This window comes from Strix uralensis, chromosome 12 (genome assembly GCF_047716275.1).
Source record: "Strix uralensis isolate ZFMK-TIS-50842 chromosome 12, bStrUra1, whole genome shotgun sequence".
NCBI classification, from domain to species: Eukaryota; Metazoa; Chordata; class Aves; order Strigiformes; family Strigidae; genus Strix; species Strix uralensis.
This window is the reverse complement of record NC_133983.1, coordinates 9,052,187-9,076,850: the sequence shown is the minus strand read 5'-3', so window position 1 is coordinate 9,076,850 and position 24,664 is coordinate 9,052,187. Positions and strand designations below refer to the sequence as shown.

At 46.4% G+C, this 24,664-nt stretch overlaps 1 protein-coding gene across 2 annotated transcripts in view; it reads right to left on the bottom strand.

The window, feature by feature from the left end:
- Positions 1-21,450, bottom strand: part of ZNF423 (zinc finger protein 423) — a 236,272-nt gene extending 214,822 nt beyond the window's left edge. The window contains exon 1 of one of the 2 annotated variants that reach the window (XM_074881702.1): positions 20,175-21,450. In XM_074881702.1, coding sequence (XP_074737803.1) covers positions 20,175-20,214 — 40 coding nt within the window. In that variant the 5' untranslated portion in view covers positions 20,215-21,450. The remainder of the gene's footprint in view (positions 1-20,174) is intronic. The other variant, XM_074881703.1, reaches the window with a different exon arrangement.
- Positions 21,451-24,664: the final 3,214 nt, after the last annotated feature.

Genomic DNA, 24,664 nt, shown 5'->3' with positions numbered 1-24,664 from the left:
AAGTTTCGCAGCTCTGTATTTGGAGCTTACGGCAGATAAAGAGACTTTCCAGAATTGGGCAACAACATTTTCATACTGGTATCATTGCACTGCTAACCAAATCCACCACAGTGCTGTAGTGACTGAAGCTGTGCAGTTTGGGCAGTCCCTCTCCAACTAGAAAGGTGGACTTTATCCAGTGCTTTAAGAACCCTTAGTGCATCCATACATCCCATCCCTCTTGGGAACTAACAGGAAGGTCAGGACTAGCAGTGTCAGACCACAGCCAGCTGAACTCGGGACATTTTGCAGAATTCATGCCAGTGGAAAAGTCTGATAGGTGGGTACAAACCAAAATCCTAAAGTTACCATCACAGAAATTGTTTGTGCACCCAGACAGTGAGATGAGAGATCTCATGTGTGCCTAATGAAACCGGGGGGGGGGGCGTGTCAGAAACAGGCTCACAGCAGTAAAATCAATCTCACGCACAGAAAAGGGTGAAGGGACAGGAAGAACAGCACAGAGGGGACAGCCAGGTTGACAAGCTTCTCCCAAAAGAAGGGCAAGTCTTTCTTGGGAGCTGGAGTAACCAGGTAAGGGTCAAGGCAGGAGGCAGACTGTATGTCAGCTGGGATGTAAAGTATTGCAAAGGGAAAAAAATAAATATAAAAAAGGGAAAAGAAAGGAGGACTCGGCTGGACAAAAATCTAATCCTACTACTATCAGGGATTACGGGACCTCTGGGTCAGCAGCAAGTTGAGATCAGCTCTACTGCCACTACCTGTGCCATGCCGAGAGCTAAAACCAGAGCGAATAAACCCGAGCAAACAACAGGTGCCACTTCATCGCTTCTGGCCCCTTCCCCAACGAGCCCAGAGCAAGATGCACAGGAGCACTGAGGCACTCAGAAACCAACTGAGGGGACACCAGCCATCTCCAGGGGACCTTTGCCTACCCTCCACAAATATTTTGCAGCTTAGAAAGTCAGCGGAGCCCACACCTGTCAGCAGTCCCCATAAACAGAAGAGACCCCCAATAGGCACAGGCAGATCTTTTGTCTATGTAAGAAGAGCCCAAAAGGAGGAGCGAGGGTGGTAGGCGAGCCAGGGCTGCACAGCAGCCCCAGCAGCCGCCAGCGGACATCTCGGCAGCCCTCCTGCAGCAGCAGCGCTGAGGTGCCAACCCAGGGAGGGAAAGGCAGAGGACGGACCCGAGGGGGTTTGCTGCATTATTCAGACCTCGGGCTGGCACGCTCGCGGGAGCTGCGGCTCGGGTATGTGGAGCAATTTAGGTGGAGGCTGGCAGGCATATCGCACACGGCCTGAGACTGCAGTGCACCGCCAAGGCTGGAAAGGGTCGTGCTGGTCCAGCTCTTCTCCCTGCAACATCACTAGAGCCCCAAGTGACAGGCGGTGCCGGAGCAGGAGGCCGCCGCAGTCCCCTCACCCGTTCAGGTGTCTGTCTGGGCACGGCTGCTGGAGGCTCCTCCAAGCCCGCCATCAACCCCTCCGGCAGATGGCTGCCCCCCGGCCTCACCCCACCCCTCACAACAAATACATAAATTTAAACAAGGCAGTGAAGGAAAAAAAGAAAAAAAAAAATCAGGATCATTTCAGAGCAGTACAAATAGGAGGCTCCGCTGGCTGCAGAAGTAACCAGCTGATGCAATTATCCTGGCAGTCGCCAGTAGACCATCTGCCCGGCTCCCGGGTTGCTGTTGTTGCAGTCTCAGCGGGGCTCGCTCCCAGAAGAGCGGGGCCCCTGCGGCCGGGAGGGAGCCATCTGCCCGGCCCCGGGATGTTCGTGCCGCTCGCCGCAGGGGCCAGCCCAGGAGCCAGCCCGCTGCCCGATGGCCTCCGGGGCATGGCCACGTGTGGCCGATCATGGCCAGAGCTCAGTGGCCGAAATGGGCAGCTGTGCTTTATTTTCTGCAGCTTATTTGCTCACTCTCCCTTGCCTCTGCACAAACCAGTTGTGTTTTTGGAGCATCTTTGTGCCTGCACGTTGTTTAGGGTTTACTTGGTGTGCACACAGGGAGACTGGGACATCCCCTGTCCTCCAGGGAGGTGTGGGGACTCTAAGGAACCAGTGACATCCACCCCGTCCCACAGAGCTGCCCCAAGGCTGACTTCCACTTCTGTACCCCATGATTTACACCACAAGGGCAATGACTGCCACCTTCATTTCCATTTTGGCATGTTCGCCATTAAAACACAAGTAGAAAATGATAACCCAAGGGGAAGGGACAAGCACTGACAAGGAAACCTGACAAGCACACAGGTCTGATGACTTTCACTCCCATTGCAGGTAGGTACCTTTGCCAAGGCACAGCAGGTAAATTCAATCTCTCTGGAGTTTTCCCAGTTACACTGAGTCTTCTGCAGGGTCTGGGAAGTGCCCTCCATCACCCACAGGTTGTGTTGGCATCGCCCAGAGCCAGGTTTCAGTAACAAGTCTGCTCTCACTGACAAGGTTTCCACAAACTTGGCAGGCTCAGACTGAAAGAGGCAAGAAAAGTTAGACTTTTTTTGTCCTTTTTAACCATATCAAGTATGTACACCTACTGCTGGCCCACGCTCCGTCTCTGTGCATTCATCTGAAATCAGTCAAATAATCCAGGGTGTCAAAGTGAACTGGTTTTCATTCTGAATTTAAGCTTCCAGTCTATAAAAATTTAGAGTTTTCCACCTCAAATTAATTGCTATTTAGAAAGGAAAAAGCAGGGAGGGAACACTGCACCAACCCATCCTACTACCTCCCCAACATCAACAAGTCCCTGGGCACTGAGCACAGTGCAACTTGCCCACAGACAATTTCCTGGGTGGTTATTTCGGGGCTGGCAGCTTCAGGAGGGATGCAACGTCAGGGACAAACTGCTTCCCATCCCTCACTCCCCCCAGCCAATGCCAGCCCCATCCCTGCCCTGCACCTCCCCGCAGACTGGTGATTTCCTCTGAAACTAAACCATCTGACCTGCACTGACAAGGCTGATGAACCCTTTATAAAATAATAACAGAACACATGGGTTTAAGTTATCAGACCACATTTACACTTCAGCTCTGATTTAGACAACACCTGGAAATGTTGTCAGTCACACAGCTGAACTATTAATCACCTGACATGAATAAAGGAAATAGAGCTTTGAACATGACCAGGACTGGCCCAACTTGCCACTGCAGCCCCACTCCCATGTGGTGCAGCCTCTCCCGCAGCCACACCAGTAGTGCAAGCACTTGCCTGCACGGGCTGCTCAGCATTTGCTGAAGTCTTTCCAGCCAATTTCAGGGGTTCACCCCTTCTTTCACCCTGCCATTGTTTGTAGAGGTTTGGGACCACAGCTACCAGAGACAACCACCCCCTGCCACAGCTGGGGAACACCAGCACAGGCTGAACCACCACCAAAGGGCACATGCACACACTCCCATAAGGATGGCTGCATAAACCCCCACTTCTGCTGGAAACCAGGCTGAAATGCTGCATGTGACCTCATTATTTAGTGCCCATGTGTGGTGATGTAACCGAGGGCCGAATCCAGTGACAAATCTAAGTCAGGTTATGCTCTGTAATAAACATCATCTTCGGGCCCCCTCATCCTGCGCATTTTTCAAGGCCTTTTTCCCTTTCCTCTGTACCTCTGAATGCTGGAAGTGGAGCCACTGCTTCGCAGGGAGCCCAGCATGGGGCCAGGCAGGGACCAGAGCACCAGAGAGCGGCATAACAAAGGTAAAACTAGAAGAGGAGTGAAGTGCTCCTCACTGTACTCAAAGGAGGCTTATGGTTACTGCTTCCCTAGCTTAGGACAATGCAAGGCTAGGGGTACCCAGGCAAAAATAACTCCAAATTTCACCGGCCATGATTACAGCCTCAGCCATGGTACTGCACAGTATGTAATGCAGAGGCACAGAGAATCACTCTCAAATGTCAGGATGCAAACGGTTAATATTGCTCACCAGAAGTCCTTCTCATGATAAGGATTCAAGGGATAAAGGGGGTTAAGTAACTTAAACTGAAATCTTGTTCTCCTGCAGTGATACAGGCTGCTGTTAAAAGCGTGTAAAAGAGATGAGGGACTGATGAATTTTTCTTTACATGGAAAAACAACAGTTTTGATACCTCAGAAAAACTTGTAGTGCTTCCTCTTCATAGGAAGGAAATTCTTCTAAAGCTTTGTTGGCACTGTCCTTGTACTCCCCTCGCTCAGCGGTTTTTGTCCTTGGGCACACACTAGCAGACGGGCCAGGCAGGAGGACTCCAGCAAAGGGCACCAACTCCAACTTATCCCTCATGGCCCTGGCTGGGCAAGGTGCCTCTGCAGCACCCACGGACCACAGGGGCCGAGACCAGGGTGGCGATTCATTTTATTGTACAGATTGGAATAAAAATCTATTTTAAGATTTTATATGCCTTCAAATAACGTTCTCGTTGGTGTAGTTACCAAGCATAAACTAAATAAGAGCTCTGTAATCTCTAAAACACAATACTTATTTTTTACCAGAAGGGTGGAAGTGGGGAGGGAAGAATGTAAAAATGAAAACAAACGGGTATATTTCTTGTGAGATCTGCACTACAGATGAAATGCAAAGCAAGTCTCCCTCTCCCTAGAGAGTCCTTTTTCAAGAGGGAGAATAATAATAATGTAGTAATAATAAGCACTTATATAGCGCTTTACATTTTCAAAGAGCTGTGTAAACATCAACTAATGGGACACAGTAGAATAAGTAGTGTCTAAAATGAGTTTATGTACTGCATTATATTTTTCTACAAAGTGGCTGGGACTGTTTTTAAAATTAAATTCCCCCACATATTGATACTTGTGCAAATGGATTTTCTTTAAAGAAGTGCAACAAATACATTTCTGTATTAGTTATACTCCACAACCTGCATATTTCCAAATTCTGACTCAAAGCAAATTGTTTAGACAGTTTCATAGACACAAAACACATTTTACTTTGTAAGAAGAATAGGTGCACTAACACCTTAGGATGATATATCAATACACTTTCAGGCACATGCCACTGTTCAAGAAAAAGTAACACACAAGATAAGAAGTCGTTTCTCTCTTAAAGCTTCCTTTGATTAAACAAGAAATACTGAGTGCTGTTACTATTGCTACCTTGCGGACAGAAGAGCAAGGCAACCAGCGCCTTCTCAGTAAGAGATCGCCTGGCAAGGACAAAAGTCCCTATACTGCAGCTATAAAGCAAGCACCACTTTCTAGTTTTTCCTGTTAATTCTACTCTATAAAACATCTCCTAGATTAGGGAAGATGAAACAACCACAAAGCAAACCCGAATATTACAACATGAACTATAATATTGGTGTTCCATTTCACTTTTACCTATCCATCATCTCACAGCATTTAATAAATTCACTCTACTCTCCAAGGGACAAATGTTATACCCTCTTTGCATACAATCGAGATGGAAAAAATATTGAGGGGGGGGGGGAATTAAGTGACACATGCGCATTCATCAAGGAGCTGTGGCAGAGGCAGAAGAGAAGGCAGGAGGGGAGAAATCTGACTCCGAGTCTCTTCTAACAGCCTGGAGTACCTTACTATTTTGCAAACTTTTCGTTCTTTATTATCAATAATTCACTTTATAGCAAACCTGTGCGCATCTGTCATGAGCCACAGCCTAGTGTGCTATGCCTGTGTAAGCACAGAATAAAAAGGCTTCACAAGACTGAAGTGATTGAGGAATTATTTTTTTTTTTCTGATATTCTCAAGCTAGGAATCAAACGCAAGTCAAAAACGGCATGCTGAATATATCTACCTTTAGGCATGCGCTTAACTGTAAGTATATGAGTAATCCCAATGGTTTCAGTTTTGGGGATTTTAATAGTTGTATGGTTTTCATAACTACAGGAAAAACCCTTTCCAACAAACTGCCAGTGTGACTCCCTGTTGTACTACACCACAATTACTGGAACATATTTGGTATTTCTCAAGAGGTTCAGATAATGAAGAATCCTCCAAATTTTCTATTAGCCCAAACTTAGGAATTCCGCATCAGGGAGTTAACAGCAGAAGAGACAATGTATGTTAGGTATTGCAAAGGAGAGAGAGAGACAGAAATATTTATAAAATGTAAAGCTTTTTTTTTTCTGTTAAAGTAAGGTTGTTCGAGAGCCCAGACTGCAGCCCAATCAATGCTATTGCACAAGCAAGCCGAGTTATTTAAAGATCTTACTCTCTTTTATTCCTTTATATGAGACAACATTTCTTCATATTTTTCACACCAAAATGTTTTCCCAAATCTGAACAAGATTAATAATACATAGGAAAGCACACAAGAAACCACCCTATTTTATTCTTTGATAGACTATTGGTTTAACATTGAATCACAAGCTTTTCCTAAAAAAAACACATCAGTAGTTACACTTACAAGGAACATTTTTTTAAAAGCAAGGAAAGGTACAATGTTGTGGTTGCTTTGGGGGTTTTGTTTGTTGTTTTTCCTGGCAAACAGCCAATTCTTTTACTTCCTATGTCTAAAAATAAGCAAACAAGGGGGGGGGGGGGGGGGGGGAGAGGAATAGCCCTTCCCAGCAGGGAAAACCATCGAAATTTGCCACATCAGAAAAAAAATCAAGTAAGAACGCAAACAAGCACAAGCCATTGCCACAACACTAACGACCAGGCCGGGCCCCAACTGGGTGGACCCAAGGACAGTGTTTTGGGCAGCGGGGGCTTTGTCCTTCACAAAGTCACTGCCTCGTTACAACTCCAGAAATGTGAGCCAGCCTACACACAAGGCTATAGGACACAGCAGTATTTGAGTCAACCATAATCAAAATTCACCCGTAAGAAAAAAGCCTGTATGAAGTAGCAAACCATCATATCTCCCATCATCCAAGTGCAGGAGACAGACCAGCACCTGCCAGAGGACCATCTGGTGTTTAAGTGCCAGGATTAGCAGGATCACCCACTTGGTGATGTGCACCCATGGTGACACAGCCTATGGGGCAAGCTAAAGGCAGAATTAACAAATCTCCCTTTTTCTTGAGATACATAATCTAATTTCTTAGTGACATTATTTCCCCTAAGTTACAACAGAGAAGAAAACTGACCCAGCAATGCTGCCTCATGCAAGACTGTTGCTAACAACTTCCACCAGCACATGAGCAGTGAAAGACACCAGCCAAACTCTGATCTCTGGGTGCCTTCCCTCTTCCCCGCAACACAAGCTCGCTCGCTCTCTGCTTTGCATTGTTCTTGAAGCACGGCTGCCCACTCAGCTGGGATCCCCATCCAGAGAGGGATGAGGAGCAGCACCCAGCCACCGCAGCAGGACACCACGGAGCACTCCACAGCTCACACCTCCACTGGGACACACTGGGAACGGGGAGGGAGCAGTGAGCAGTTGTGCAACTCGAGTCTATTCTTCATGACTTCCAGTGAACTTCTTCAGGCTGTACTCGTGTGGTTTTGCATCCTTCACTTCAACACAGATTTGAGCATTTGCTTCAACAGTAATTTCTTGGACACAGCTGCGGAGATTCTGCAAACTGCCCATTAGTCCACTGCAGATGCAGATGCACACCCACATCCCATGTGAGCAGCCACAGTCCAACCTTCCCAGCAGAGCCTCTTTTCAGAAAGGTTTGACCCAAACTGATGGCACTCAAACGCTGCCAAGGAAGATTGCCCTGCCCTGCTTGCCCAGTACTGACACACACTAGACCTGCCCGCGGCCAGTGGACAGCTACAGGGTTACTTTTCCGATGGGCTGGTGGGTAAAATCAGCTCCTAAGAGTCCTTTGCTAGGTAGGCAGCAGGACTAGGAGCCAGAAACAGAGAGAACAAAACCCATTGGACTAGCCCTCACCTCGTGCAGCAGCGGGCACAGCCACAGGACTGAGCCAGGCAGCCAGGACGCAAAAGTCAGGGTTTCACAGGCTGAGCGTAAGGTAACAGCAGCCCTGAACCGACCAGGATTCATGTCCATGCTCCCTTCCAGAGCAGTGGGGTTTAACATACGCCAGTTTGCAGACTGCATTTAAGCCAGGGGCTAGTGTGTGTTTTTCCAACATGGCAACATCAAATTAAAAAAAAAAATCTTCAGAAGAAAAACAAATCTGTTGGGATGTGTCAATAAAAGAAAATCGAGTCAAGCAAGCAGTAGACATTAAGACAGACAGAAGAGCAGATAAATTTCCTCTAATAAGAACACCAACAGCCTTCAGCTTCCCAAAGCAGTGGGACAATTCCACCATGTCTCCTCCTTGCTGTTGCCTTGGCAGGTCCCACCATGAGCTGAGCGGTGGCAGAGGCTGGACTTCGGGCACACAGTCCCACAGGCAGGCCATGTCCTGCCCCCTCCTCTCCTGCCTGCTTCCCTCCCCAAAGGCTTGACTGACCCAGGGATCTCCTAACACACTCCAGGGTTGTAGTTCTCCATAACTGCAAGGAGAGAAGCCAGCAAAGATTCAAGGGAGGAAAAACCAGTAAAGAGGCGTTCACTTGTGGAGGAAAAGCTACCCATAGATATTCTCTCAAAGCAAAATACTCTCAAGCTCCGAGGTAGGAGAGATGCTGTGAGAAGGGAAGCAAAGCTGCTAAAAGGACTCTACCGACATTTTCACAGGCTACAGATATTAGGAAGAAAACAGGAGAGAAGGAAGGCAGAGAGGACACTGTCACAAGGTTAGTTATGCACAATAATACCTTCATATAAGACAGGATTATTTCCTACTTTATTAATTTTCAGCTGCCTAAGTGATACAAGCATTCAAATACCATGGTGAAGGGTAGGTGCCTCTACCTGGCCGGGGCAGCTATAACAGCAGCAGCTGCTCTCCTGGGTGGCGAGGTGCTGAGAACAGCCAGCTTTCCTGCCAGTCCCACAGCCGGGCTAGTTTTCCTTCAACCCATCATCAGGTGTCTGTAGATTAAAAATCAAAGTTCTTGATTTCTATCTCAAGATAAGCTTTCATTAGGTGGTTTGAGGTTTGCTAGGAGACAAGCTGCATTTGTCAGCTGGGACACATGTCGTCCCCGGTGCTCCGACAAACATGAACAGTGGAAGAGGCCGTAGGACATGCAGCCAGATGAGACGCTATTCTCCAAAATAAAATCTGTAGAAGCAATATTGCATTTTTTAAAGATTAATTTAAAGGGAGTTTTCCAGCAGCACTCTGAGTGATAGCACAAAGAAACAATTTTTCTTCCTTCTTCCTCAACATTGCTGGACAGAGAGCTTCAAGCAGCCCCTGCTCTGGAGGCAGCCAGGACCTCCCAAGCCACTGGAGACAACAGTTTCTCTACCTGCCTTTTTGTTTGCTCAGGTTTTGCGCTGCATTGGCTTTGCTTGTGCCAATCAGACAGCAGCAGGTTTAAGCCACTGGTCTGATGTCTTCAGCTGCGCTACTGACAGCTACGACACACAGAACATTTCTTGGATGGCCATGTGTGGGGATACAAAAACCTCATTTACAACTTGGCATCTCAAGGAGGACAGGGTGGTTCAGCAGCAGGTGACAAATTAAAAGCTCATTTTTCTATGCATTTTCTTTGGAGCCACATTTTGAATACAGACCCACTGGCAAGGAGGAAAAAAAAAAAATCATAGCTGAGATGTCTCTTTATGAAAATATGCGTTTGGTCTTCGGGTGAATTCCTGGTGCATGTCGGAGCGCCCCGCAAACCCCGCTCGCGGGAGATCTGCCTGCATGCTGCTAACAGCCCCACCACTGAAGCAGCATCTTTCTGCCAACTTCAGGGGGGTTTTGTCCCCCCGGGTTGCTGGAGCAGCAGCTCCTGCTGCAGCCAGGGATGCCCGGCTGCACAGCCTGGCAGCTCTGCAGGCAGGGCTCTGCAGGCAGGGCCCGGCAGCTCCCCGCTCCGCAGCACCCCTTGGTGCACTGGAAACCAGTCACACAACAGCTCTGCCGAGCATCTCTCAGGGGTGGGTTTTTTTCTGACCCTCACCTTTAAGTTTGGGTTTATTACTGAATTTACTTATATCAAGAAGAATAAAACCAGAAGCTCTGTTGAGTGTTTATTTAAGACCAAAAATAGTAATCAAAAGAAACCAAATGGGAGCTTTAAAATAAATCTCACTTATCTGTTACCAAGCAGGAGAGAAATTAGGAAAGAAAACACCCTTGAAATAAAGGGAATCAAATCAGTGGACTCATACATGAGCATTAGACGAGACTCAGTTCAAGATCCAAAGACAAGCATTCACAGTTTCATTTTAAAATGGCTCATAATATATTGTACCATACTACTAAAGGATGCTCAGAATTAGACTGAAAGTATTTCTTTATCTTTAAAAAAATTGTCTCAAGGCAGCAACTTTCTCACCCAGAGTTGTCTACTACATTCCCCACAAAGTATCACTGCCAGAAACACACCATTTTTGCCATATAAATCCATCATAAACATAAATAAGGTGCAATTCACACACAGCCCTCCTTCTCTACTTCTCCATCCCAGTATTTTCAATACTCTGCCACATCCCACATGCCCTCTGGGGGAACAGTCTGGTCAGTAAAAGCAAAGAAATTATGAAGGGCAAGGCATGCCATTTTCCTAGAAATAAAGGAGGCCACGAGCAAATCACCCGACTGAAATGCATCCACAGAATCCAGCAATAAATAATATACAAGCTATACAAGCTTGTCATCACTATGTAATCCAGTATATCTCTACTCATGTGAGTAATCTAATGAAGCAACAGAAATTTGAGTAAGAGCTTGAATAAGTAAATTAAAGCAAAGCTGCATTTACCTATCAAGCAAAATAGCCTGAAGGCTGCTGCTTTTTTCAGAGCAGAAGGGAAGCTCGTGCATCACAAAAACTTCCTTGCGTTTTGCAACCATGTTAGCTGGTCTAACAAAAGATACTACCTATTCCTCTAGACCTTCTCTTTCATGTGCATGTGAACACACATCATATATTATATGTATTTGCGTGCATTCACATAATAAGTGTTGCAAGCCTACTTTTTCCAGTTACCACCCTGACCTCTGCCTCCCTCCAAAAACCCTGAACAATTAGGAGTTCTCACAGGCCAAGTTCAGATGCTGCCATGATCATAAAATAGTTGAAACTTCCAGAATTAATGACTGCAATCACAGTTGTCCTCAAATGTCTCTACATTAAACAGAAAACAACCATAAACCACAACAAATACACTCCTCCAGACGAGACAGCACTATCACTATTAAGAGCAGAAAGCTACTTTGTTTAGGTGTTTTACATTTCTAGTGGTTTTTTTTCTGCTTATGCTTAATCATACCCTTCTCCATGGAGTTGGGAGTCACTTTCAAATCTGTTCCTTCTCTCAGTCTTTAAACTAAAAGTTAAAAATAACATAGATGCAGCTCCGGGTAAGTAAACCTCTGTGCCAAAACTTTGCATCTAATCATCAGGCACCCTCCCTACTCAAATGCCAGTAACAGATTTCCCAGTTTCCCTATTTTATTTCCATCTTTCTCTGTTTAGCATTTCTGGTTCCCCAAGTATTAAGTTCATCCTTCAACCATGTGTTTTATCTACCTCCTTTTAGTTTTCTGATTTTGAGGACAGGAGATAGAAAGAACACAGAATCAGTCAGTTTTGCTCATGTAGATCTGTACCTGCTTACATTAACAGATGTTAAACACAACCCAGGTCTCTTAGGCTTCCTGCAGTGCCATCAGGGGAGCCCACAGCACTGCTGCATCCTCTGCACCCTGAGCCTTTCCAGTGCTCTCCTAGAAATCCCCCCAGCAACAATCTCACAGAGCAGAAGAAGCAGGAGATGCCCTCTGCAGCACTGGATGCCAAGTGACGATTTCCATCAGATCTCTTTACTTCTCTTGCTCTTTCAAATGTAATGCAACAAATGAGAATAAAATCCCATCCCCACTAAGGTCAGTAAGAAACACAACCACCAAAACAAGACAGAGGTTTCACCCCGTGGCTGATCTAAGCTTAGGACTACTCACAGCCCTCCAACATCAACCGGAATCTTGATTAACACCCTTAGTTCTCCAGCAGATTCAAGGAGATTAGACTTACACTGCTAACTTACATTTAAGCATCCAATCCAGCTCCAATAAGTGGCAAGGGGAAAAACCTGTATTCACACTAAAAGCTGCAAAAATGGGTTCTATATGCTTACCCCATGAAGGACCTCATCTCTGCATCACACCAAACACCCTCTTTTCAAAAGGCACAGCAAATGTGTCTTTATTAACCTTATCTTCATTACCACCACGTGAAACAAGTTCCAGCAACCCCCAGGTGGAGGCTTGGCTAACCTGCCTCAATGGTAACCCAGAAAAACCTCATCTCAGCCAGGTGGGCATCATCAAGAAATGAGCAGAGCTGCTAATTTCAGTGCCAGTCCTGGCAGAGGTTGCCTGGAGCCTCACCCCCACCTCTAAGTTACCTGTAGGCAAATGCTACATAAACCCAGTAACAGCTTTTTTTGAGTCCAATCGATTGAGTGGTTAAACTTGTACAGTCAGCAGACAACCAAGGGAGGCATATATTTTAATGGTAGATGTGGAAACAAAGGAATTTTGATTAGCCTTGGGACTGAAGGGGGTAAAAATACTGGTTTAGGATTTTCCCAGGATATGCATATTAAGAGCTTGTCTTTTTGCCCTCTGTGTAATTTTTTTTTAATATTTGGAAAGCAGAATTAGGCCACATTTGACCAAACCTCCAGAGCCTAGCAGGAACCAACAGAGACTGGTGCACAGCAACTTGTTAACTCTTGTACTTTTACTCATAACAGGATTTCACTAGTGAGCAACACATTTTCTGTAGTGCTATCAGAGGCTTAAGCAAACTGTTTCTCTACAAGCAGGGACTTTTCCCTCTGCTTCGCTTTAAAACCTGAACGCATTGTTTACTTTCTCTAATATGAACTGGAAATAACTTCTGCGTAAAGAAACTCCAACTGTTACACTTCTGAAGCAGCCTTCGTTATCAGTACCAGACTCAAGGAGAACACGACTGCGGGTGATGCTACAAAGAGAGCTGAGATCAACCCCACTAGAAATTGCCCAGGAGAACACGCAGGTAGGGTGGGTTTAAATGAGACCACGACTGAGATTATTTCACCCCCGGCATACCCAAGCGAGCCCTTCAGGTCTCCTGAGTGGCCTTTATCCAGCGAAGGAAACACTCCTCTGCCACAAAGGCTGCCTTACATTTGTACTTGCCACACTCCGCTGCGGTAGCAATAAGTCCTTTACTGTTTGTTCAGCTCTTGAAAGTCCTGTAAAGCATTCACCATTCACCTGTCATACTGCACAAACTGAGCCCTTTGAAATGAAAATCTAAAAGTAAATGTGTTAGTCAACGGCTGCTGCTGCAACAAGCAGTGCCCGACACCAGCGCGAGCCTTCAGGCAGGTAATTCACTTCAACACGAGACTGGCAAACAACAGTATGTTTTATTTAATTAGGATGAACAGAAGAGATAAACCTCACAGCAGGGCAGGTAATGACAACATTTCAAAAATAATTCATGCCCAGGTAACAAAAGGGCAAATTTCAATTACATAAAAAGCTAAAAAGTTGACTTAATACATCCAAGGGGGAAAAGAAAAAAAATTAATAATTGTCCTGCATATGATTAACAAGTGGCATTTACAAGCTCTGCAAATTGGTCTTTCTGTTGCCTAATCTGTGGCTAGAAAGGAAAAGGTTTTCTTTCTAAGCAAATGCAAACAATATAATGAAGCTACCTTTTATCGCTAGATTTAGATGGGTATTGCAGTGCTATCCGAAATAAGTCATACAGTGGAAAGCTAATGCCACACACCAATTCATTGTACCGCAACGAGATTTGTGAGCCTGTTCCAAACAGCATCACCCAGTTCCCAACCCCATCGGGTCCCTTTGTTTGCATTTTAGAAAACAAACCACTGCAAGAGGTCGAAGCTCGAGCCTCCTGTAGCTGGAAATGTCACAAGAGACCATTTAGTCTCTGCACATCCTCCTACTCCCTAGAATAAAGCGACTCCGATAAACCACCATAATTCACTGCTGCACGTATATATACATCTAGGTGTTGTCAAGAAGATGTAGTACTTAAAACTCACATCACCTTACTTGTCTAAGAGAACAAGGAACCGGCTTCTCTGCATTTAGTGATGGACATCAGGAAAGAAAATGCACAACAACCTACTCCTGGGCTCTAAAAGTATGTTGAATAAATGCACGCGCTACAGAGAGCTCGGAGCTGGTCCTCACTTGGCTCCAGCTCCCGCCTGCACCCTCCGAGTCCACGTCCACCAGCGCGCACACCAGAACCAGACCCTCCCCTCCACCACCATTTGCCAGTCAAGATTTAGCAGGAGTCTGTAACAGGTTTTATATTAGTAGTATTTCATTACTCCAGCACATTTACTAGGATAAAAGGGAACATAATAGACATCCTTTTTCAGAGGCATTTAAGGAGAATACCGATGAAGTGATGAGGGGTTGGTGGAAGCATTTTTATAAGACAGTTCAATTATTGTGGGTAATTAATAATCTTTTGTCTAAGAGAATATTATAACACATGAGGAAATTTATTATCTTTTAGAGATTGCAGCCTAACGCATGAGACCAAGAGATTTTTTTTATTTTTTAAAAAAAGTGTGGTTTGCATTTTTCAAATGTTGTAACGAACTAAAACTGATTTCACAAACTGGAATTGGGACAACATAAATTAACTAGTTCAGTAAAAATAACAAACAATTAAGAGCGCATTTGTCAAAATAGAAGTAAACATTAATTCTATGGTATGAGAAAGTATCGTCATTCACAGAGCCAGCAGGTGAGCTAGGTTTTTTAAAAGCATTTACTATAATAACTGATCATTGGGTGCCACCCCACGCACTTGGTTTAGTTAATTTAACCAGGCTGAAACCACCTACCCAGGTTTAACCTAAAAGTTAATTTGGCACCAAACAATAGATAAAACCAAGCCAAAGCCCCATCTATGATAAGACAATTTGTATTTACACAAGCTTAACGCATCTACAAAACATCATTTTTATATCCAATTCAGAGGATGGCATGAACATCTGCTTTCACTTCAAGACATTAATTTTCAATTATTGAAGAAAAACAAAATAAATCCTGACAAATTACTGGTAACTGTAGAATCTTTTGTTACTCTATTAGTTTATAACAGTAATTTAGAAATCCTACAATTAACGTCCTAACAAGAGCTCTCTGATTATTTTTTTGCACATGTCATCTGAAGCAATTCAGCAGTGAATGATGTTCTTTAACTTGCACTGATTGTACACAAACATTTTTGAAGAAAAAAATCAGGCGTTCTGTGAGAGCCATTACCGTTACATGGTCGTTATTTTTCATTGATGGCTTTAGACGTAGCATCACTAAAAAGATGAGATTTCTATTTTCTCCTTGTTCATATTTAAACCCTTTGCGTTACCGTTCCCGCTCTTCAATTTTTGGCCACATTTACTTGTTATATTCACTGAGACCAGTGGGAACAGGCCACAATTAAAAGGTGTTTGCACACAGGCAGGAGTTTCAATCAGTAAAACCAGTTAAATACCACCCAGATCCCGTCCAGTAAAGCATACCGGAGGGAGAGAAAGGCATGAAAATGGGACTTGTGGAGTTCAGGGGAGAACGCTGCTAGGCTTGTAGCAAAATACACAGGCAAAAATTAAAAACTGCAGGCTAATCCCTGAAGGCAGTGCTCGGTATACTGCATGGATTCAAACGCTCTCAGGGCACCAGCCCCACAATGAAACACCAACATCTCCAATTATTCCTAATCCCCCAAAAGCTACACTTGATAAAGAACAATCAAAAGCATAATCTTATTTGATATGAGTTTTATCAATTTTAGCTGCTGCTTTCACTGTATCAATAAAATTCCATGGAAACTTGAATGAACTGTAAAATTAAAGGATAATCGCACAAGTCTCTTGTATTTGGCAATTATGATTATACTTGTCAAAATTTAATTTGTAGAATGTACTGTTCCAGTACCTTCAGGTTCTTCTCTATCAACTGGGAAAAAAGGAAAATTATATCTTTAAGACAAGTATGAAAGACATTGTTACTTCCACAGTCAACTCTGTAACTGAGCTCCGACATTGTATAATTGACTTTGCAAGCAGAACAACAGCAATATAACAAAGAAAATGTCAGTGTTTTCACAGCGCTAATCTATAGCACTAGGAGGGCCTCCTGCTGTCAGCCAGAGCTGACAATACAATAGCTTTCAAAGGGATATTACCATCACGCTTTTATTCTTGACATCAATCAAGACAAAGAGAATCCTTTTCACAAGACATTCAAAATCAAACCTTTGTATGAGCAGATAGGTAAAACAGCATTCCTTTAAAGAAGATCATTCATAGCAATCAACTAATTGGAACTCAGCAAATGGTTGAAGTATTTTTATTTACTTTGCAGATAACGAAGTAGCAAGCAACCCCCCTTTTCTCGTCTTGACTGACACAAATGAGGCAGGTAGGGTGTGAATCAAAAGTTTCTATCAGCATTTTTTGCCAGCTGAAAGCAAAAAAAATATGACAGCAATTCTGCAACTCCAAGTAGGATAACAAATCTAGACTTAATTAGTGCATTCTTTTGCAAAACAGTTTGATTACCGACTAGCATGTTTATGCACAAAATACCCTTCCAAGCTGACAGCAATTTGCAGAACTGTCAAATTCAGCAACCAAAGTGCATCTGATGCTTAAAACCTTGTGCCAAGGCGAGCCCAGTCCCCACAAATTGCAATCGAGTAATTCCTCAATTACAGTTACATGGGACTGGAAACCTATGAGTTTCTGTGACCAGCATCTCAGCACTTCACGTTCCAGAACCGCTTCCAAAGGCCCCAAGCTGTAGCACGAGAAGCTGCAGTTTAATCAGCAGGAATGATGAACGCCTGCCTTCCTCAGCCCCCACAGCCACTGGGTGCCGGCCGCTCCCCAGAGCTGGCAGCACAGAACAAACTTTTAAGGACATTGGTGTTAACATCACTCCCCGTCACTCGTAACGGGGGACAGACTGTGTGTTTTGATGTTCACAACTGTGTTACGGTTCTGGGGTTCAGGACCACGTGGTTTTAATGACACTGAGTAAGGTACAACTCTTCCTTTCAGACAACTGAAAAAGCCCTCAGCAGATGTGGTTACTGGCAGCGGGGCAAAAGAAGAGTATGTGCCGAGGAAAATTACTTTCATGGGCTTCGTTTGTGATGTGAAGTAAAGCTTCAGAACAGGCCAGTGTTTTACACCACCACTGCTACCACCACCACACTGTCACCGAAGCGTTTATTTTGTAAGCCAACAAAGACTTAGCCCCTCCTACTCCGTCCTCGTTGATCTGAAACGACCCTCCTTTAAGCCAAGTAGAACTTTGTCCCCAGCCACCAGCTACCAGGTTAGTACCTTCAAGTTTGCACAAACTAATGGCCAAAACAAATCAGCGTATTGTATTGCAAATCATAAATCCCACGTCAGGGGGAAGTCCATGGCTGCTGCTGGAGTTACAGCTGCAGGAATTACTGCAAGTTTCTGCCAGGCTCAACCTGAGACCTGGTAATACAGCACAGGGGCCACATGACCTGCAGCTCTGCCAGCATCCAGTTTTGCTTTGCAATCACTTCATTTTGAATAACGTGCATCTAGGAGTTGTCAACATGTGATACTTCTGTCAAAGTCAGCCACTTCTTTAAAGTCAGCATCCTTTCCCGTTAACATGCAGGCAACTTGCCTTTTGCATGCAGAATAGTCCCTTTCATCAGAGGCAAACACTGATTCTATTTTAATGTGTAATCTTTCTGAATGAAAAAGGATGCACAAATCTCAGTAGTGGTTAATAAATAGCAAAGCTGCTATACAAAGTGAAATAAATATACGGAAAAGAGAAAAATGGTAAATTATTTTAAGTCCTAAATGCTACACATACATCCACATAATTTACGCTTGTTTTCTTCTCAGTTGAATTGGGAAACCTGTGACCTCAGAGTGCCTTTATTTATTACATCTCAATTATTTCCATGGAAACGTGTACTGTGGCAATCTACTGGGTTGCCAGCTCCCTAGACCACAAAATGTATATGACGGACTTTTTAAAAGCAGACGATACAGATGAATATAAAGAAAGGAAGAAATTCTTTATCCTACGTACACGTATGAGTTGCCTCCTATCATCCAAAATTTCACCCAGATTCAGCTCATTCCTTAGACTCCCTGTTCGCATGCTCATGCTAAGACCTGTAATTTACAGCCAGTTTATGCTGAAGCTGAAAACACATTTTTTTGTGCCTAGAGACTACAGAAATATTTAGAATCTTTAAAAACTGGGCTTCACCCAGCTCACTGTTGCAAAGACCTTCTAGATATTTCTACATTACAGGGATACTATTTCTTAGTTATGACTTGCCACTAAGTTACCTGCTTCGATTCATAAAAATGCTCTTGTAAACAGTGATCAGGTCTGTACTAGAATTAGGGTCAAATTTTCATTATAAAGTATCAATCCCTTGCAAGAGATACTGCTGCCTAAAAAGTAATGAGGTAGAAAACAAATTACTAATAAATGGTAAATATCTAATGTTATTATGGCACGAGATGTCAATGTTTACTAACAGAGCTTCTAGGGCAAACACGGTTTTCACTGGCACAGAACTATTTCCTGAACGTTAAATGTGACACTTTAGCACAGAAAAATATTTTAAACTCTAGAGGCCTGGCCACTAAACATGATCCCCTCATCCGAGGGAAGTCGTGACCCGAGGCCTGCACCACTGTTCTCAAACTGCGATCCTTTTAGTTTCAAACAACGTATTTCAGAGCATCCCCTAGAAATAGCTCTAGCTCTGCCCTTTCTTCTGCCCGCGGACTGTAACATTCATCTACCAATTACTGAAGTAGCTCCTTTAGCAGAGATTGTCTGGGATTGCGGAGGGTCACAACGCCACGCTGCAAACTGCTCCACAGCACAATGCTAAAAGGTACTGTTAGTCCGGGGGAAAAATGATTAAGGGTTTTGTATAAAGATGAAGGACTGACTTTACAAAAACTTCATAAACATTTGAAGCACGTACGACTTACATCGCACTCATCTGCTAAACAGTGGATATTTCACAAATAATATAAAATGGCTCTGGATGGGGTTTCAATTCGTTCTTTAGCTGGTCGATTAACTGCATGCTAATTTTGTCCACCCACAAGTTATTTAATTATGAACGCTTTAGTCTTGTTGTTTCATCTTTTGGGCATCCGAAGTTATGATCCTTTTGTGCTTCTACAACAAAGCCCCCTGGACCTCTGAGTTTGCGACTTCTGCTTTGTGCGGAGGACAATAAAACCTTACCCAACATCAGCTAACCTCCTCGTGGCTGGGAGCGAAAGGCTTCGGAAATCACGCCTTCCCCTCTCGCACCCATTCACTTAAAAGTCAAAAAGCTGGCAAGGCGTGTAATACGGCGTGGGGCTGGTCCCGGCCCTCCCTTTACGTTTGGCCAGCAGCTGTTTTCTGATGGAGGTAAACAGGAGGTTTTAAACGCCCCTTCACTGTGGATGGTGAAGAATACGGGAAGTTTAATGCTTAACCTTTATTAATGCAGCTCTTCCTATACGTGGCTATTGTTTCTTCAAGCCCGAGCAAGTTTTCAAGCCCTATCTATCAAACCGGGTTTAATTCTCCCCTTCTTTCACCCCCCCTTACGCGCATTGGACAGCGGGAGGAAACAGACGGCGCTACTATTCCCAATCATAAAGAAACATTAATTTCAAGCTAACCGGCTAGAACACGAGTGTTCTCCGTTCCTCCCTTCCCCAGCCCACTGATGCGCCGCCGCACCCGAGCATCACCGCGAAACTTTCCTCCCTCCCCTCCTCAACGAGGCTACCGGCTTCTTCCAGCAATTATCGCGACACGTGTCGCCAGCGAGTCTCGGCCGGCACCGCGGTACCCACGCACCCCCCCCCCCCCCCCCCGGAACGGACGGCGGGCGGGCGGGCTCCCCACGCGGGGCGAACGCCCCGCGTGGGGAGCCCGCCCGCCCGCCGTCCGTTCCGGGGGGGGGGTGTGGTGTTGTGTGCTCCGCCACACCGGCCCGTACCGGGGGGGGGGGGGGGATTTGCAATCCCCGCCAAGCCGGGACCCGGCCCTGATTGGCCGCGTCGCGGCGGCGGAGGCGGCGGCGGCGGCGGCTGCCCGGGGCCGGGCGGCGGGGGCCGGCGGAGGATGCCTTACCTTTCACCGAGCGGGGCTTGGCTTGCTTCCTCCTGGACATGTCCGGGCGCCGTGGCTCGTCCTCCTCCTCCTCGTCTTCCTCCCGTCCCTGCCTTCCCTTCCTCTCCCTGCTTTCTCTCTCTCTCTCTCTCCCCCCCCCCCCCAACCTCCAAACTTTGCGAGGCGAAGCGGCAGCAGCAGCAGCGGGATCGATTATTTGATTTTCTCACTTCTTTTGCCTGTTGCAATGCGGCAAGTTCAACTCCTTTTTCCACCCCCTCGGGCACCTTCCCCCCGGGGAAAAAAAAAAAATAAAAAAATAATAAAATCACAGGCGCAACAGTTGCAATTTTTTTTTCCCTTTTTTTTTTTTCTTCCTTTCCCCCCCTCCCTTGGATGTGCAAATACTACCGACGCAAAACGAGCCCGGCCCGCGCCCCCACCCGCCTTTTTGTTCTCTTTAAAGTTTGCAGGCGCCCTGCGGCTCTCAGTCCGGCTCGCACTTTCAGAATAATAAAAAAAAGAGCAAAAGAAAAAAAAAAAAAAAAAAAGCAGAGCCCCGCGCGGGGTCCCTGGGTTTGGGGTGGGGGAGGGCGCGCGGGGAGAATTGAGTGTCTAGACCCACGCCGAGCGCCGGCCCCGGCAATCCGGGGCGCTCCGGGGGTGCGACCTCGTTGCGATTTTCCTAAATCCTCCCCCGGCTGCGCTCGGCCCCCTCCCTCCCGCTCTGCCCGCTCGCCCGCGGCTGCCTCTGCCTTCCTCGCCCCCGCCGCTGGCCGGGGAGGGCGACGAGTCCTTTTTTACGCTGGCCGCGGGGCCCGAGGGGCGGCCGGCCCGTGTCCCCGGCGCGGCGCGGCCGGCCGTGCGCGGCGCGGAGCTGGGCGGGCGGGCGGGCGGGCTCCCCGCGGCCGGCCGCGCTCGCCGCCGCCTTCCCCTGCACGCACGCACTTCGCGGAACAAGGTAAGTGCTTCTTTGCATCGATGCCGGGGCCGCTAGCTGCCTCCATGGGTTAGTCGCTGGAAGGTGGCACCGCTCCTGCCTTCATCGCTGCCGCTGCTGCCGCTGCTGCCCTGGGTTTTTATTTTCTTTAGCTCTCGCCAGCCTCCCTCTCTTTTCTTTGTCCTGGCTCCTTTTCCTCCTCCTGATCTTGCTGCTGGGGCTGCAGTGCAGACACACATAATAAAGCCAGGCTTGGCTGGAAATGTAGCTGAGTCCCAGCAGGAGGATGTGAGGAGTGGAGTCCCGGCGGGGGAGCGCTCTGATCCCGTAGGGAGCCCCGCGCAGCCTGCGCCGATCAGACGGAGAGAGAGCCAACAGCACCGAGCCATGGACGGCCCGGGAAATACAGCGGCCGCCCGCAAAACGCGGACCGCCGCCGCGGACCGGACTCGCCGCCGCCGCGCGGAGCGGCGCGGAACCGCGCGGAGCCGCCCCCCCCCCCCCCCCCCCCCGCGCCCCGCCCGGCCGGCGGTGGTTCCGCGGCCGGTCCCGCAGCGCGCAGTCCCCCGCCGAGGCGGGTCCGGTTGCCTTTCATGTGCATCGGGGGGGGGCGGTGAAATCCTCCCCCCCCACACGACTGCGGACGGCTCGGCGGCCGCGGGAAAAGTTGTGGGGGGGTTTTAAACACCCGCCGCCCGGCCGCTTCGGGAGAGCTGGAAGGGCGGATTTAGTTACTTTGCCTTTCCCGACGTGTTAAATTTAGCAGGAGCGGGAGTCTTGTGCGCCTCTCTGCTGGGAAGGTTTCTTCTAGAAGAATCCTAAGTGTTTTAAACTGGTTATCCCACGGCGCGCTCGATGCCAAGCTATGAATGAAATTGCTCGAGAGAAACGCTCGATGAGTTTTTCTCCCCCTCGGCCAGGGCTTGGCCGGTTCCCAGGGCCCGTAGGGCTCAGCGGAACAAGGCGCTGCCAACGCTCCGCGGGCCGCACCCGACCCGCACCCGACCCACACCCGACCCACACACGAGGCACAGGAGCCACCGCGTCTCCACGCATCCGGGGAGCCCGGGCGACTCTACATCCAGACATCAAAAGAGAGGTGTCTTGAATGGAAAGAATACGGGGTGGGGTTTTTTTAAGGTCCTGTGAAGTAGCCCTGGCAGAAGTAGCAGGCTGGGGCTACTCTTCCTCTTTTGTGGGTTTTTTTTTTTTTTTCTCCCACACCAAAAGAAACCCAAATAACTCAGGAATGAGTTTGTCATTTGATCAAGTGAATTCAGTATAGAACTGTAAAGATAGCTCTTAACACAGCATTGCATTTGAATGGATGTTTAGTGGTGATTTTCTGCTTTCTTAAGGTTTGACAGAAACTATTGGGTTTATTAATATCATAATAAAGGTTTACAGTTCTGTCCTACTGTATGACTCCAGATTACCACCATAGACTGGACATACAGTAAAAAATGTTTCCTATAACACCGCTATAATCAAGATATATTTCCTCTACATCACTGCACTAAGTATCAAATAGGGGGTTCAGAAAGGCTAACCTGGGACAAGGATGGATTACTAAAGAGCCTGTGGCCCCAATTCTGACCCCAGTCGAAAATGGGGATAACTCTAGATGATGGAGATTCACTGCTACAAAAGCTGATGTGATACCGGTTTCTATAAAGAAATAAGCAGGCTTAACAAGGAAAAAAAAAAGTTGTTGTGATACTGATACACAGAAAAACGCAACCAGGATCATGGTAAATTTGGTCAGCGTGACCCTAGTTTCGTATCCGTTCAGCATCAGAGTTGGATCAGGAACTGAATTACTTCTGTATCCTCATCTTATTGGAGAGGCTTAATCCCCAGGCTATCAAATTGTTTCTGTTCTCTCACTGGCCCAATGAATATTTAATTATTCTTACAAAGCAGAACAGCTTCAGCAGGACAGATTCTCATCCCAGAATGTGCCAGCGGTTGGGCACTCTCAGAGGAGTTCAGAGACCCAAATTCAAATCCCCGTGCAATCAGGCAAAGAGGGGATTTCAACCTTAGTTTTACACTTTCCATTTGGCAAGTAATTCCCAAGCCCCGTTGCCACCCCAAGCCCCTTTGCTATCCAGCCCTCTGCCCCCATATTTTCTATACTTTTTTAAAAATAATTTTGAAAGCTGCAATTAAAATGGACCATTTCTACAACTTTTCCCCTTTTTTCAACTCATTAATCTATAAATTTTTCCTTTTTTTTTTTTTTTTTTACCTTTTCTCTTCCCAGAGGACCAGTGAGAAGGTTTATTTGCAAGTCCAGACCAGCTGCTGGCAAGGTGAGGAGTCCTGGTCTGAGCATCCCAAACCCCTCCCATGAAAATGGTTCAAGTTCACTCTCACGGCTGTCATCAGAGCAGCAGCACCCTTGAAACCCCTGCTTTCCATGCTGGCATCTGTTGAAAAATACCCAGTTTATAGCTAGAGATAAAGAAAGTGGGAAGATAGGTTTGACATAAAAAAGGAAACACATACATAAATCTGCCTTTAAATGTAGAGCACACATATATAATTATTAATTCATCCCTCTCTATTATCTTCAAACCCAGCAATACCCAGATTTTCTCCAGGCCCTGCTCTGTAAGTACATCTCTGTTCCACAGAGTTTTTCAACATGTGCCTAAATGCTTTGCTGCTCTATTGTCACAACACGTCGTTTGTGTATCTCCTCCAGATATATGTACAGGGAGTTTATGTGGTTCCCCCAGCCTCGGGTCCCGCAGCCACTCTTGAGCAAAGAAAGCCCTGTAACCCTGCTGAGCCCCCCAGAGAATTGCAGAGTTCACCCATCCAGGCTCTCTTCCCAACACCAGAACTTAAACTCACATTGTCATTAAAATAGACACATTCGTAGAGTGCTAATAACAAGGGAAGACTTCACAGGCTTTATTAAAATATTTAAGGCAAATGACACCAGCCTGTGTGCTAATTTAATAAAAATACATTTAATAATTTAATTTAATTATGGTAATTTAAGAATGCAATAAAAATACATTTTGAATCTATTATCAATCTTGTTTCCTCACAGATGTCTTTCCTTTTTATTCTGGGGAGTTTTAATAAAAGCGCAAAGCCAAGAGTGCCAAAGTGCAGAGCTGTTCTCTCCGGGAGAGAACCGAGAGCCCTCCTGCAGCTCCGGACGACGTCCGCATCTCGTCAGGTCGCTGGGGTGATTTGGATGCTGCATTCTCTGCTCAGAACCCCTTTGGGGGTTGTCACTGTCCTATATTATACATGACACAGCTCCTATACTACACACCACGCAGCTGCTGGCGAGAGGGAACCAGTACTGAGATGCAGCGGAGACCCCCGAGCTCAGCACAGCTCCTCTGAAGATGGGATCTGCTGGTGGAGGCAACCGACAGCTTCACAGCATCCGCCACCTCCTCCATCAAATATCCCATCCAAGTCCCGTGAGGCTGACACGGAGGCACCAAGCCCGGAGCCGGGGGGACGTGGTGGGCTCTGCCCCTCTGCTCACCGCTATGCTCCTCAAATATGCCATTGCTTGTACAAATACAGTCCCTTTTCATGT